The sequence below is a fragment of the Strigops habroptila genome, chromosome 3, assembly GCF_004027225.2.
Source record: "Strigops habroptila isolate Jane chromosome 3, bStrHab1.2.pri, whole genome shotgun sequence".
NCBI classification, from domain to species: Eukaryota; Metazoa; Chordata; class Aves; order Psittaciformes; family Psittacidae; genus Strigops; species Strigops habroptila.
The window spans coordinates 11335575-11352928 of record NC_044279.2 but is presented as its reverse complement, the minus strand read 5'-3'; the positions used below and the strand labels follow the sequence as shown (position 1 = coordinate 11352928).

The 17354-nt window shown below is 39.7% G+C and overlaps 1 protein-coding gene across 1 annotated transcript in view; it reads right to left on the bottom strand.

Moving 5' to 3' along the window:
* Positions 1 to 17124, bottom strand: part of SEMA3C (semaphorin 3C) — a 121757-nt gene extending 104633 nt beyond the window's left edge. Inside the window, exons 1-2 of the mRNA XM_030479612.1 lie at positions 16600 to 17124; positions 13380 to 13520 (exon numbers count right to left, since the gene is read on the bottom strand). Coding sequence (XP_030335472.1) covers positions 13380 to 13482 — 103 coding nt within the window. The 5' untranslated portion in view covers positions 13483 to 13520; positions 16600 to 17124. The remainder of the gene's footprint in view (positions 1 to 13379; positions 13521 to 16599) is intronic.
* Positions 17125 to 17354: the final 230 nt, after the last annotated feature.

Below are 17354 nucleotides of genomic sequence, written 5' to 3'. Positions count from 1 at the left end.
GTCAATCTACAGGAAAGCTCAGAAGCATATACCATATTACTAAGTTTCCTGTATGCTGGTTGCGCGTGCATGCGCGTGTGTGCGCATTTATCATTAAAAGAACAGAGCTCGATCTCTCAAACTCAACCACTGAAAAGAAAGAAAATACCATAGCTTGGGCAAATTTAATTTGATATGCATATGAAACAGGATGTGGCCAGGTAGTTTAGAATTTTTTACTCTGAATTTTGCCATTTTAATATCATTTTTGAAAACTTTTTTGCTATACATCTGCCATACATCAGATAACATAAAACTTCCCCAGAAGTAGACACATATACCTCCACAAACACAGTATATACTGCAGAAGTCTGCTTTATCTGTTCTAGGTAACATTATACACATGTACAGATACAAACTTTGAAATTAAACTCGAACCAGATGTCACAGTGAGTAAAGATCTAATATCTGTCCTGAGACCAAATGCATACTGTGAAATCTGGTCAGAAATGCCACTTCTTTAATTAAAATTTTAATTTTAATACAACCATATTAAAGGCGTTCAGTTGAATTTTTAGTATAAAGTCTGTACCTGTAAATCTAGTTACATTCTGCACATTCCATCATAAAGTGTAGTCATTTACTCATATTATGAATGAGCTCAGTTTAACAAGAAGGCAGCAATCTCTTTTTCTTAAACAGGAGAACAAAGGAGATTATGTACGGAAAAGACAGGTAGAAGCATCTGACATTGCTTTCAGATCATTTCATGTAACGTGGCACATCTAGGATTTCTGCCATTCCTCAGAAGAGGAATTCTTGTATTTTATTGAGCAGCTACAGAGAAATCCATGTTTTCCCCTTCTACACCAGGGAAATCTACTGTACTAAACTGTAAGACAGCAATTTACACAACATGCAAGGTTTTAAATGTAGAAATCGACACTTTAGGCACAATAATTTGCAGTAGGCATCTAAATAAAAATTCCTAATGTTGAGTGTTTACAGCTTCCACTGTGGACACAGGCTGCCATGTCATTTGGGTCAGATTACTGACCTCTTTGAGAAAAGTTAACTTTCTCCTTCAGAACTGCTTCAGTAGATAAGCTGTGCTGGAAACACTGCCAAAATAGATACCAACGTCTTAATACTCACACCTGCTGATCGCTGATAAATCACAGAACGCAAAGCATGCAGGTTGGAAAGGACATGTGAAGGTTATGCTAGCCACAGTCCTGCTCAGAACAGGGCTAGCTACTGGAGTAAGATGGGTTTGCACAGGACCACGTCTAGCTGAGTTCTGAATATCTGGGGTGATGGAGAGTCCCTTACCTCGCTGTGCAACCTGCCTCAATGTCTCATTATGCTCATGGTGAACGGAAAACAACAACAACAGAAGTTCTACCATCTAAGCACAATTTATGATCCTACAACTCTAGACTTTCGACTTTTGTCCTGTCACTGTGCACTTCTGAGAACAGTCTAGCTCTGTCCTCTCTATTCCCTCCCATCAGACAGCATGACGTGCCTCGTAGCCTTCTCTTCTCCAGGCTGAAGCATCTCAGCTGTCTTGGCCTCTCCTTAACAACCACATGCTCCACCACCTGTAAGAGCTCAGTGGCCCACACAGGGCTTCTTCCAATTCACCAGCACCCCTTATGGTGGGAGAGCACAAAACCGAACACAGAAATCTCTTTCCCGTATCTGTCCTCTCCACAAATCAAAACTAATAAATTGGCATGACTGCAGAAACCTTTATATATAAATGACACAGTAGGCCAGTACCATGCTCAATTCCTGTGTAGAAAATCAGTATTTTGCCTCCTAACTGAGCCTACAGAGAATATGCAGGTGCACTTTCTTCAGCATGAGAAGATGCGGTATCAGATCTGAAGTCAGCTTCAAAGGAGCTGGAGATACCTCTAGAGAAGACTTTATGGCTAAACATTCTCATACAATGTGAGCTGGGGTGGAGTAACTTTATCCCAACTCCTTGTGCCTGTGAGTAATCTCCACAAGACCCTTTCACCTCTTGGTGACTGCTACATCACCTCCTCACTCTGCACAGAGAAACAGTTGCTTTCATGAAAGAGCCTTTTAGAGAAAAAATGTCCCACAATCTGCTATTTCTCTCTCACACATTTCCAGATTGGACTCATACCTATCAACCAAGAGTGAGATCCACTTTGAACAAAACTCATTTTCAGCCACTCAGCAAATGGGTTGGGGCTATCACAGACACAGAGCAGGAAAAATAAGCAAAGGGAACAGTAAACAGTGAGTGGCTACCTTGTTTATTCAGAGTGCTGTGGTTTATTGATGTTACACACAAGTTTAGTTGAGCTTGGATGGTAGATATTTTCTCTCACATCCAGCCTGAACTGGAAGGGAGTTTTCTTCAGCTGGATAGAGAAGCTTTCATCAGCCATAAGCAAGCCGTAAACCCTTTCCAATGCCGTTGTCCCCTCATGGGTAGAAAGAGAATAACCTTAAAGCAAAGGTCCTTCACAGTCACAATGCAGAGTGAGAAGAAAAAACTCAGCTGTGTGCCTTTGGACAAGCGCAGGCAGATTTTTTTCACCTCTTTCACCTCTAAGGACAAGATAAGAAAGGAACTGAATAGACAAGGAGAAGGACAGACTGCTTCAAAACCAGCATTCAGTGCCTGACTCCAGTACCAATACCAATGGTAATACCAAAATACCAATACTAATAAACCCACACCTAACACAGGCACGATTATTATAATAATGATGATAATAATAATTAATAATAATAATAATAATAGAGAGGGATCTCATCGCTGTACCGCAGTGCTGGATGTATCTGGAGTGCTTCTATGAGGGAAAGTTCTTTGGCAATGATGCCCTGAGAATCTGGAATGAAATGTATCTTCTTTTTGAAATAGTAAATGGAAATTAAGTCATCATTTGTGGCAGATTCCTGTATCTGCAAACAAATCCAACTCAAGAAAGGTTGTTGTTTTATAAAAAAAACCAAACTTAATTCTATTACTCCCCCCAACAGATCTATGTAAATTATCACACAAGTATGAAACCTGCCCTAGTATTGATTCAGCTGGCACAACCTTCTCCTATAAACCCCTCCTCAGAGCTCCTGCATCAGGGTGGTCTGTTCTCCCTAGCTGCTGGGGAGATGCCGAATTCCTGTGCTTACCCCACTCCCCCAGCGCCTGCTTTTACTGACGTGGACACAGCAGCAGCTTTAACTAGTCTAGTCACATATATACACATGAATGCAGCAAGACTCATGTTCTTTCTGTTCTGTAAGAGCCATGCTAGGTGCTTCCTGAACTCACTGCTCCTCTTCAGGGTGCTGGGGTGGGAGGAAGAATTCATCAGCTAAGGAAGCACATACTGTGCAAGCAAAGATTCTCCCATGTCTTGAAGGAAAAGACAGCACTAGATAAAAGCCTGGTGTTTGTTGGAGCTGGCTGGTGGGCCAAAGAGTGCTGGCCAAGTTTGTAACTCCTCTTGCTTCACTTTGTGAACACTGCTAGTGGCATATCTGACCACACCTGAAAGTTTCAAATTATTTTTGTGATTCTATGTAGTTTTGCCACTTTAGGAACAGACTTCTTCAGCTGTTTGTATGAGCTTAAGAGCATGTTTACCTGAGATCAGGAAATAGTGGAGAGGGAGGCTGAAGAAACATCCAGTGAGATAAAAATCACTGACATTTGATTCTTCTCTTACTCTACTTTTGAAAATTAGAAGTCTTATGTTTGCAAATATCTATAAGAAAAATAAGGTTTCTACTGGAGAAATGAATGGCTGACACCCTTCTCATTTTAAAGGGACTTACCTCTGATTTAATAACTTATCTTTATAGCTTTGGTAACAGCTTTACAGGCATATTAATTTTCGTATTTTATAGCCATGTATGCACAGCTTTATTTCCCTAATGCAAACCACAATAAAGCACGTCATGTGGGCTTTAAACCCTTTTGTCTTTGCTGTAGGTTTGTCTGCTTTAGGAAAAGGAAGAAATAAGAAAATTATGGTGCATTATTTTCAACAGTGGCAGGAAGTGGGTTTTCAGCTGAATCAGCTTAAAAAATTCCAGCTGTGTTCACGTTGAAGCATCGAAAATTCTAAGCCTGGGATCAGCTCTCCATGCCAACGAAATCCTTTTTGGGCCTCAAAAAGTAAATTTTTGAAAAAATGCCAAGCGTCTCCTTGAAAAATAACATCTTAATTGGTTGATATTAAAAAAATACAGAAGTACCATTCTGAAGATGCAAGTGCTCACATTTTTGTATACTAATTTGATATCGTGCCATGTAAGAGCACTCTACGTATTAACAGAGAGACTATCTGAAAAACCTGCAATGACAGGCATGCAGGCTGGTTACTTCAGACAAGAAAGAATTTCTAAGAACTGTAGAAACTAAATGTGTTATGAGCTACCTTGTGCTGTTGAAATGCACCAGAAAGGCCAAAGAAGTGTGTCTTTTGCCCCAAGAAAAACACCATGTTTCATTCCCCAGCTCTATGTGGCTCAACAGAAGGTAAGAAAACTCCATTCTTCTTGTCTTCTGAGATCAGCAGTTGTTTCCAAGGAGTTTCTGTATCAGTTTTAGGTTCATACCTAGTAAAGTGTTTGGGATCAAAAAGAAGAAATCACAGGAATACATACTGATGTATGTATGACACAGTGTTTTAAATACACATGCCCTTTTGCATTAAAACTAAATTAGTGCAGGATTATGAATACAGTTATCCTATCATCTTTTCCTCTTTGTTTCCTCTTACACTATTAATTCCTGTGTGCATATATAGTATGGTATTTATCTTCTTCTGCTGTTTAAAATTTTGCATTCTTGGTCTGTTACATGAGAAGGAAAGAAAATGAACCTCATCATTCCCAGCCATTGAACTGAATGAGTGATCAGACATTTGCCTCACATATTTCCCTTATCCCTGTAAATCTAACTCTGCAGCTCCTTTAAGCTGGGAGACTGAGAGATATAGCCTGATTTACACAGATGTTAAAAGAAGCCAAATATTTGCCAAATTTAATTGATTCTGAGCTGACAGAAATTGATTTATTCTGCATAACATGAAGCTTTTAAAAGCAAATGTATTTTTCATTAAGAATGGAAAAGGAAAATGGTATTAAGCAAAAGAATAAAAAAATCTAAGAAACGACAACAGATGATCAGAACAGGTGACTGAGAAAGCCTATTACTCTCAGGGAAGGATTGTTTTTTTCACTTGCATTTGCAAAGCAATACAGGAACTATGAAAGTGCAAAGGCAATACTAAAAGGAGACAATAGTTGAGACAACAGATAGTTGAAAACGAATTTTAGTATGCTACATATTTACTGTGTGGCTCTAAAGCAAAGTCCTTTTTCTTCATTTCAGAACACCCATCTGACCCAGTTAATGTCTGAAAGTGATGCCTTTAATTAAAGAATTTGGCCTCAGCTTAATTTTGTATTTTCAGTATTTTAAAAATAAAATTAACTGCCAAGACACATTTTTTCCCTGTTAAGCAACTTGGCAATCCAGGGTGATTGTGATATCTCCTCATCCACATTCTAGAAGATAATCTTGGTGAGGCAATCATTTATCCTGTAGCAGTGAGTAAGATTAAGCAGAACAGTTCAATAGTCTGGGCATTTGTTCCAAACGGTTTCTAAATGTTGCATTTCACAAAATCATATCTGCATTTGAATTTGGTACAATAAGTAAAAACTTGTCATAAAAATAGGGTCTGTTTTATATGAAGTATTTACTTACAGTTAAAAAAAAGGCACAAACCAGCAACAAAAAAACCAACCAAAACCACCCCAAAAACTACCAAATGCAAAAAACCCCCAAACCAACATACAAACCCAAAACCATTCTTCCTTCCCAGGATTACCGATGTCTTTAAAAATGCTGTATCACTCCTGAGATAGTAGACAAATTAAGAACTGGCCAAATTCAGAATTAAGAGCTAAACCCCAAAAGTTGCTCACAGATCTAGAGCTAAACCCCAAAAGGTGCCCATAGACCTAACTCTAAGCTTATAGTGATTTGAGGGCATTCACACACCAGGTCTGAAAATCACTTTCTCTCCTTAACACAACACAGACTTCCTAAAAGATCCTTCATTTCTTGGCACTCCCTGATTGAACTCACTGGAGTTGTGTACTGGTGAAATGTTGCTCCAGAGATTTTTCTTTCAAGACGGTTTGATAGGAAAAAAAATAATAAAATCAGGTAATGATGAAATACCATGAGCTACAGTTTCTTGTAGATAAGATATAAGAGGGAAGCAGGACATTTCTCCAAAAAGTTTTCTCCTGTTTGTATCACTGTCTTGGAATATAAAATAACTATTTTAAGATCATTAGTTAAAAATATTTATACAATGTTTCTGAAAAGAAACATAATCTCCATCAACCTTATACACTCAAGAAGCAAAGGACTTTTCCTCAAGGAGAAATAGTTAGCATTATATTCACAAGGATAAGAGGAAAAACTAAATTCCTAAAGGGCAAAATGGTCCCAGCTCCAGAGTGGTTTCATGGGAGAGGCACAGCCATCACTCTATATCCTCCTTCTAGAGATACCAGTCTTAGCTTCAGTAAACCAGTAAGCACGATTTCTGCTTCCAGGAAGAAGCCATACCAATGGTGGATGAAGTAATGATGCAAATACAATTGTACCAAGATTATATTGAGTAAGGATGGGAATATGAAGGAGGTATGAAGGGAAGGGTGAAAGAGCAGATGGTATAAACCCTCCATTAATTACCATTGTTTACTTCATTACTGGAAACATGCACGCACTTATCTTGATTTGCACACTTCACAGTAAGACAAAATCCAATATTACACTGATTCATGCACGTAATGGAGTATTTTTCAGCCCTCAATTGCATCCCTGAACCAAAGTCTGTAATAAGATGAATAAGAGAAAACACACAGCCTTCTTTTAACCCAGTGTCTGCTGCAGCCATTGCTATCTGAATGTAAGATGAGATGAGAAGGCACATTGTGAATCAGCAAACTGTGTCCCTGCGACAAAAGCCCTTCCCTGAGAAAGAGTGCCTAGTCTTTTTATTAAGGAAATTGAGAACACTGAACAGTGAAGCACCAAAAAGAACAAAATACACATGTTGAGGAAATGGCCAGTTCAAATGACAGGATAAGGTCTTGCTCTATGAATTTATTCATGGCAGGATCTCAGTCAACGCACTTCAATAAAATGAGTAATTATTGTGAGTCACGTCACTAATTACATCTGATACACAAAAAGACTTGTGCAGCACCACATATCAAAGTGCACTGTGAACTCATCCAACACGGGAATGGCTCACAGAGGAGCTCTTGTTACTGGTACTCGAACAGTCCTGGAAAAGATAGGGTATTAGAAATGTCTATGCCATTTTTCTCTCATCACATTTTTTTAAACATAAAAGAAGATGTGTTATACAATAATGGCAATATAACTGCCTATGTAGGGACTTCGGCATTTGCCTTGGACAGGCAACACAAGGAAGAATTGTAAAAAGAGAGCAGTGGAATTGGCCAAGATAAGCTGCTTTCTTCTATGACAAGTAGAGAGCGCCAAGATGTGTTGAATGTGTTAAAATGTTCTAAGATAAAGTTTGATTTTTCCATACCAAAAGAAAAAAAAAAAATTACATGGTTCAGAGACAGGTCAAATTGACTGAGTTGGGGAACAGAAAGAGATTAAAGGGAATAAGCAATCACTCAGATAACAGATCTAATTTTTATCATGGAAGAAACACTCAAGTCTTCTCAAACTTAGTAAAACCTAGATGAGTTCTTCATCCAAGGGTAGGACTAAATTTCTAAGCTTTTCCCCTAAATTTGAGGGCTGATAATTAACTACCTTGAAGACCATGTACTTATTATTTGTGCTTTCCTATGAGGGTACCTCTTGCGGTAACTTCAGAGAACAAAGAAAGAACTGGACCAGCCGTTGCCCATGTTTTCAGCTTTACTGCATGATCATTTTGATAACTGAAGTCACACCACATAGCACAATCTAACTAAAGAAACAATACATGAAATTCTCCTCTCCTGTACATTCGTGTCAACAATAATGACAGTGAAGCCATGTCAGTGACGCTGCTACCGAACAAAAATGAGTGTGAAAATAGGCAGATTCAATGTCATTTGGTATGTGGGACCTCTACCCATGGTACTCTAGAAATAATAGATTTTTTTTACATAATGCTCCCTTTGTTTGTTTTGGTTTTTTTTTTTTTTTTTTTTTTTTACATTTAACTCATAGTCTATTCAAGTAATTCAATTTCTAAACAAGTAAGATATATTGCATTATGTCTCTGCTTATTTTAACAAAGTAAAAAAAAAAAGGCATATACAGAGAAGATAAAGTCTAAAAATGACCCGCAAAGACTTCAATTTGTAAATTAGGTACTTGTCTTGAAGAACAACCAAAGTTGTCAATTCAACCAGATGTAAAAATATCAACTTTGCTACTAAGGATCAGAAAGAATTTTATTTTTAGTTGACAGAATTTAAAACTGATTTCAGTTTTTATGTTTCCAGGGCGAGACAATCAAAGGGGGAGAATTTTTGCATGGTTGGTGTTCAACACTTTATAAATTAGTATTATTTAAGATCTATGAAGCTGTGAAAGCCACAAAACAGTTACTTTTGAGAAAACCTGACCCACAATTTGTTGAAAATGATGCAACTATATAAACACTCAAGAGATTTTTTTCTATGAATTCTGCATATAAACATGAATAAAACTGTGATTCTCCCTCTTCGTCCTTACCTCCCCACACCCTTCCTTTTTTTTTTAATGCTTTACCTCCACTTCATTTTGCAAGTAGCTTTCATTCCATGGACACCACTGAAGAGCCAATCAACTATTTGAGCATAAATCATTGCCTACTAGACTGTCATCAGCACAAAGTCCCCCAAATAATAAATGAACTTTTTATTAACTGTGGTAACATTAACATTACAATGAGGGATTGTTTAAAAACAAGTTGTACTTCTGTTGCTCAAGAGCTCAAAGAAAATGGTTCTCAGTTCCTTTATTTTTCCTTGAGGGTAACCACAGGGGTTGCATTAAATCTTTTAAAATATATTGACAGCTGAATAGGTGCTGCTGTTGCTCTGGTGACATTTTATGCTTTTTAATTGTCATTAATGAAGCTGACATACTTTCTTAAAAGTGCTTTAGGTGTTCCAGTAATTTTATGACAAAAAGAGGAACAAAACTGTCTGCAAATTAGCCTTGATCCATTTCTCATATGGAATTTTCACTGGCGACAATGGGAGTATCTGCATGGGAAATATCTGCTTGACCAGACACTTTAGGTAGGAATGCATGAAATGTTCCCAGTAAATTGTGAAATTATCACTTGGTTGCATGTCTCCATATAAATTTGAAGCTCAAAGAAGATTTCTTTGGGCGTATGTTCAAAAACAAGTATGGGAACAGCTTTGACTGAGTCAGAATCTGATGTTAAAATGGTATGGCCCAACATTTCAGGGTTGCAATAAAACCCAAAATGTAAATATGGTTTTGAATGAAAGTCTGTCCTATTTTGATAATACTCCCACTGATTTGAGAAAGGCTTTGGCCCTGTAAAAACCGAAGGATACAGCTCCCAATTATCTGTTCAGGGACGTGCAGTAACAAGGAGGAATGCATGTAGCTTGAGAAACAGCAGGCACTATATTCGATAGTCATAAACAGATAAGGTAAGTTGCTTGCTATGGGGAGAAAATCAACTATGCTGGTTTAAACTATGATGGGTGATTCAAGTAGATTATTCTACTTGAAGATCTATTCTGTGGAGGAGCCAGAAGAGGTAAGAGGAGGGGGGATGGTACACTAATAGCATAGGGAGATGTCTTGAGTCCTTTACTTCTCCCATGCCAGGTTCCCTTGCTCTTGCAAGCAGGTGACTCCCCAACACTACTGCAGCTGCTGCACCACAGGCTTCACATCTTTGCAACTGCAGAAAAGCTGGAGCCATCTTTCTTTCTTTCTTCAACTGCAGCGGCTCTTCAAGCGCAGATACACAAATACTGATGGTTCGAGCCATTGCCGTTGAACAGGACAATTAGGTCATGACAAACCACTCCCAATAAAACGAGATCCCCTTTGTCTGATTCTCCGCAGGCCTAGTGCCATGTATAACCATGCATACCTGTGCAAAGCAAGCAGTTCAGCTCCAGCTTGACCTTTTCCTTCATCCAAGTATATGGCCATACAAAATGCAAAGCAATAGAAATCAGGCCCCAGGGTTCTGTATGGCACTGCAATTTTCAAGACACTCAGGGTGCAGACAGTAGTAAGTTCCACGCTCACATCAGACGTGCATTTAATAATCTTAGCTAAGTCATGAACTACATTTTAATTAGACAAGGGGCCAGGCTTTTGATTTCAAAAATAGAAGTTAGGGTTGCAGTCCTTCTTCCATTGAAGTTAATTGCACAATCCCTATTATCAGGCTCTCGAGGTATTACCCAGGCTTACTTTTTAATTACATCTGATTCTTAATGAAGTAGATGGCAAAAAGAAAAGCAGTCCATGATTCAAACGATTCACATTTTTATCTTTTCTGATGAACAACAGAATAGGTCAAGATACTTGCTGGATTTTCCCATGAGAAATGCCACTACGTGAATAAGCTCAATTGACTTGATCCTGAAGGAGCAGGTTAGCTTTGAAACACATCACTCATTTTCTCCTCCTGTACACATTCTACCCTCAAAACTTAAGCAATGTAATTACAGACACTAAGCCAAATCCAATTCAGAACTTGAAAAATATCATGTAAGTATCCTAAGCTTGAATGACTTGTCTTTATTGCCTAATGTCATTTAAAACATAAGGAGTCCTAATTATAGTTTTATTTTCAAATCATGCACTTCAAAAGAGTGACAATTCTCCGTAAAAACTGACAACTTCTCAGGGCATGGAGACAGTCAATAACTTGATATTTCTACATGATTTAAAAACAGTAAGCTATGAAGCAGCTTCTGCAGAAGGAGTATGTTACCACACTTGGCTAGAGAACAATTCAAAGTTTCACTTATTTCTCTTATATCAGTACCCATGTAAATAAATGAAGATTTATAGAACAAAAGTTCACGCTACAGGTGGGGCCACTACCTTGTTATACATAACAACCTGCAAACTCTTTTCACACTATGAAAGTTTTTTCTTACCATCTGGTAATCAGGCTTAAAAATAAGATCACTGGGTTTGTATTATACAAAAAGCTCAGCCCTTTATTTCAGACATTACTTGTTATCTTACAAAATGCATAATTAATTTCTCACATTTATAACTTTGAGAGACCCATTAAAAATCAAAGACTTTTAAAACATTTTAATTTTTTAAGGTTGAATGTTGACATAAGTATTAGAGAACGCAAAATGTCCATTTTAAGATAATACAAATTAAAAGATAATCCAATAGTATTGCAAGGCTCTAGTGACACTTACTTTCCCCTAACTTCCACTGAGTCTAGAGACTCAGTTTTACCCACGCAAAGCATCACTTTAAAAATCAAGGAGAGGACACAGAACACACAATATCACTGTACATGATATTGCAGGAGTGAGCTGTAATCGAGGCAGCCCAGCAGGGTTACAGTCTGGAACTGGACAGCTGAGACTGTATCCTCAGGGCTGGCGTGGTGTGACAGAGCTCTTGGGGCCCAAGAGTCTCACCAGACAAAGGTGTTGCTGAGACTTAAAGCTCTCATAACCCCTTTTAAAGGATGAAGGGACAACCTCCTCGCAGAAAGAAAATGAAAGTTTCCATTTACCCAGCCAGTATTTTCTCTAAATCCCTAGGTTTGGGGTTTTTTTGCCCTATGGGCGATTCTGTGCTTCAGACTTGCAGGATACCTGTGGTGAGCCAAGGAGTGGAACACAAATCTCTTCAGTCCAGGTTAAAACCATTTGCCCCTCATTGTGCTTCTTTCCCATTCACAAGGTTGGATACCACAAAACTTGGCTATTTCCTACTTGATGCTCACACCAGAGCTCAGGGGAAGCCTAGATTACTTTCAAGGCTACCATAGACATGAAGCGGAAATCTGAATCAGCCTGTCCTGTGTAACTGAAACCCACAGGTGTAACACAACCACAGCCAAACTTGCTTGTGTGTCAAGTTGTGCTGAATCAGTACCATCTACATTAAGTCAGAATTATTTAACCAAGGAAAAGAAATTCCCACTTACTTCTTCATTTGGCAGTTCCTCCTTGGAATGCATTTTCTACTGTTGCATTTTCTACTGTTTCTACTGTTGCTGGAACCATGCCATTTTTCACCTATCAAGTACTGCAGTCACAAGTTTAGGGCCCTATACTCTACACCACACAGTATCTTGTAATGTGTTCAGCCTGATGGTTGCTATTTGTGGAAGATCTAACTTGGCAAGTGTCCTTTGGGATGTCTCTCAAACTCGAGAGTACATAGTTATGATCATTGTGGCAAACAGCAGTTTGAGATACTTATTAGCTATGATTATTTTAAAAGTGATCCTTTAAAGACTATTCAGAGCACAGAGAATATCCCCCATGGCAGTTGCAGGGCATCCCTGCACTCATGAACCACAAAACCACTCAGCCTAATGCAGACAGTATGGGTGCAGTGAATAACAAGCCCTCATGCCCCAAAGACAATCACAGAAAAAGCAGAGGGCTAAAAGCCAATGACCCCATAGTTAGGAATAGAAAATTTCTGCTCAGATTTAATGGAAACTGTAAGCTAAATAACACACACAAGCTGAAGTCGTGGCTAACCCAGCATTTAAGACAGGGATTAATACTAGAAGAATAAGATACCTTACTATTAAAGTAACACTGGGGTAAAGGCAGCAATTAAGGTACCACTCATCACATCAGAAGTAAAAGCACCTTTCTTTTAACAATAATATTCTTGATTGCTTGTTTATAATATGCAGGCATCAGTGATTGCTACATGCTATGTACATCCAACACACTGTACACAGAGCACAAAGAATGATATTTTGTGAAAGGACCCTGTGCCTTGCTAACTATCTTGGTAAACCAGGCAGGCTGAATCCCCAAGTATAACATGTCTCAGTTGGGCACTGAATGAAAGCAACTCAAATCATTACATTTCCACTACATGCCATGTGCTATCATCTTTCCGAAACAAAATTAAGGATGTAAAATAAAAGCTTTAGTTATTAGTAAGCCATAATAACTCTCAAAATAAAGAGAGGGTATTGTTAATTACATACCTATAGCTACAGTAGCAATGAACTTCAGGCTGAGCAACACAGACCAAACATAATTGTGGCCACAGATCAAAAGCCAATTTCTACTTGGTTATTGAATATAATGTTCAATCATAACATTTGCTTAAGAATGTTTATCTTCTTTCTTACCATTGAATGTTAAGAACACCCGTGCTTGAGGCTGGGAAGATCCTTTTACACTGCTAAAGTAAATAAATATCCCAATCAACACGTGCAGTGCAAGAGATGCCATCTCTTCAGATTTGCAACTTAATATCCAAGAAACAAAACCTGAAAGACAGAGATATCACATTACTGTTGTTATACAGTTTTGTGGAGCAAAACCAACTCTACAGGAAGATCTGTGTTAGAAAGCTCTTCCAGCTGAAGCCATAATACATGACAATGTGAAGGAGGTACAGCACTTCTGTTTTGCCTTTGTACAGTTGAGAATGGTTTTCCCCAGCAGTCTGCCGTGCTGGCACAAAAGGAGCTCTCTGCCTGTTAGTATGAACGAACAGAGCCTGAGTTTTGGCTAAGGCAGACTACATCATTAGATTCAGTTTATTTAAAATAAGGACAATTCCACCTGCTGGAAAAATAATTATACTAAATGTCAAGGCAGAGCAAAGCAAGGACAGCAGATAAAGTTTCACGAATAAAAAGCTGGCTGATATTTTTAGATGTCTCTCCTTACTTTACATCCTATTTGATCTCCCTCATGTTTGGGGGGAGGGAGCAGGTTTGGGTTGTTGTTTCTTTGTTTTGCCCTTTTTTTTTTCCTTTTAATATTTGAAATCAAAGGTGCTTGGAAATGAGCTTTAAGTTTTATTAAGTTCTCTAATAGCCCTCTAGGTCTTCTTTTAACATGAAATCCTGACCATGTACGTCACTAATTTCAAACCCATTGAAACCAGAAGTATTTCAACATGCTTGAAAGCATTAGTCAACGTTTGCTTTTTGGGCGAGCTCCTTTCGGGATACTTGCCTGCTCTCATATACTTCTATGGAGCGCTAAGAATACCCAGTGTCGGACAGTGCATTGCACTTGATGCTTCTGCAACTCCTCCTGCACATCTGCTGAATCTACATTAATTTTATATGGTTTAGCTGCTGAGAATACTAAGCTCCTCAGAGAATCAGAAACAGCCCTAAACATATCTGCATCTTTTCTTAGCTCAGGAAGAGCTTTTGCTCATGGTAGTCAGTGGCACTTCCCTATCAATTCCAGCGGACCAGACCCATAAAACCCAGCAAATATTAGATGCTGAATATTGCATATCTGTAATGCTCCTAAACTGCATCTCTCAGAAAACTGTGAATTCCAAATTTCACTTCACCCATGATAACAACTTTGCTGTTCAGCTTACTGCAAAATGTGTTTTATTAACACATCTTCATTTTTGGCCTATTTTAATTCCCTGCTTATATGTATTTTTTTCTTTTCAGCATCAATAGCCCTACTACTAGACACCACTTACTGGTTAATCAGGTGATATATTTGATTCTATGGTAACCAGAAGCACTTGGAAAGATACAACCCCTACAGCTTGAAGATAGCACTAAAGGCTATGCATTTATTTCAGTAAGAGTTTTGCTGCCCATGCAACCCTCTTACACTTCTTTACCTTGGCTCTACTCTAGCACTACAGTCCCTCCAGTGGAAGCCAATATTTCTACATGCTTGTTCATTCGGTCCCTCTGAGATTCCCACCTGTCCTAAAAGAGCTGGCTGTAACCACCACAGCATGGCACAAATGAGCTGTCAGGCAGGGATGATTTTAGGATAACACCAATTTGGGCTGGATTCACACCACTGCCTTAGCAGTAAAAGCCCCATATCTCATTACTACCTCTGTCATTCCATATCCACTCACTGTAAATCATTTGGAAGGCTTCCCTCTGCATGAGAACTTTATCCCAAGTTGGGGGTGGGATGGAGCAAGCACACAGCTCTGTAGCCCACACTCTAAACTCCCCATTATTTGCTCTGGATTACCAAGAAATGCAGAGCAAGTAATGCTACAACTCTGCTAATTGACAAAAACACCAGTGTCAGGAATTTGCCAGCTACAGATCTGGTCTACACGAGAAACACATCCATGCTGGCCCAGCTCCAAATTATCTCTAAGGGTCTGTTAACTAATAAAACGATAGTTGCAGGGTTTTCGCCAAGAATAATTTTTAGACAGGCTGCCTGAACTCTAGTATTAATGCTGCTTTGTGGGCTTTAAATTTAAAACCTTGTGACTAGCCCATGGGATACTCTTTAACTTACCCCTCTTCTAAGAGAGAAAGGCCATTAAATCCTGATAAAATTTCTCTGTTAGGCCAAAACAAATAGCCAATCACACAGAACATGTGATTTAACAGATGCAATGGGATTAGTATTTTACAGTAGTAGCACTATGCTTACTTTGCAATAGAGATAAAAAGTCAAAGAGGAACAAGTGTGTGGCTTTCCTCTCTTCCTTTGAATAATATTGTAGGAAATAATAATAATAAAAATACCCCCTTTCAGCACTCTTTCCCTCCCACTCTCATGCCTCCTGCCAAGTCTAGTGCAATCAGTTGCAGGAGTGAAACATTGCTACATTTCATTGCTCAAATTGCAGATCTTCACCGTTAACACAGAAGTGACAGGCAAATGTAAGATTCAATTTCTGAGCTGCATGGTTCCTACTCAGCTGTTAGACACATAAATGAAAAATGCATATGGTGCCAAAAAGGTACCTCAGGGTGTCTGACATGTGAGTTACCTAATGGAAATAGGTTTACTTTCAGAGATTTACATAGCTGGTAACTGCACACAAACTCATTGCAGGTTTGACTCTTGGTTTGGGCTTATATCCCAGTTCTGAATTTATCTCAGTAAGTCATGATACTATATTCAGCATGTCCTGTGCACATGATCTGGGCTGACAACCCACAGACCTAAAACCTTGCAAGTACTTTTAAAGAATCTTTTAGGACAAACAAAAAGCAATGTGTAATTACATTTCTGCTCTTATACCCTATTCTAACTGTAAACAAACCGGCAAACCACTACTAAAGTGAAGTGAAGTTTTCCTGCCACGGAGGTCACTTGCAGCATGCTGTATTGCTTTTGGAAAGTCTACACAGCTTTGCTGTGAAGTGCTGTGCAGGTGTCATCCACTACAGGCAGAGTCCTACCCTTAAAGCCCGTAAGGAAAATCATTCAGCAAAAGAAAGGAAAGAAAGAGGGAAAAAAAAAAAACCACCACCAAACACAGACTATGCAAATCTGGAAAATACTGCTTTAACTATCTGCAAACAGAAGGAAAATTCAACCATCAAAGACATTTCACATCTATCACAGCAAAGAAAGAGAACTTTCAATTATGCTTACCCAGCTATTGGAGGAACCAGTAATACAGATTTCTATCTGGTCTCTATCAGTTTACAGACTCCAGTGCTGCTACCAGAACACTTTAATTCCAAACCTGGCTCATTGTGGGGGAACAAAAAAATAAAACAAGAAAAAGAAAATAAAGGAAAGTCTCTCCTCCCAGTGGTTGCAAAGGTACTCCCGGCTCCTCCGTAAAACAATCCTTACAGCCGCACTCCTAAGGCACCAGGAGCGCTTCTCCCCAGTCCGCAGTTGAGCACCTAGGAGTGAATGGGAAGCGGCCAGGCGGTGACGGTGACCGCTCTGGTTTCCAGTTACAGGCGCTGCCCTGCCCTCGCCGCGCTACCGAGGCACGGCTCCGCGGCCTCCGGTGCATCATTAGCGGAGCGGAGCGGGGCTGGAGCTCATAAATAACGGCGAGGCCACACCCCGCCCAGCGCGGCGGCGGCGGCACGGCACGGGCAGCGCGAGGCGGCAGCTCCGCTCGGCACCGCGCTCGGCGTTTCGCTACGCGGGGTGGGGGATACAATGCAGTCAATGGCGCTTTAGGGGAATACACAACACAGTTCCGTCCCCTTTCATCTTGGCCCCGGGGGGGTGGGGGGGTTCAGCGGCAGGTAGCCCCCGACTCGCATTCACCTCTCACCCTCATCTGCGCACTTTTCGCGCCCGCGGCGCTCGCCGGAGGCGGGAGGGAAACTCGCCAGGAAAGTTTTCGCCCCTCCGTGCGCGCCGTCCCGCGGCTCCCAGCGTGC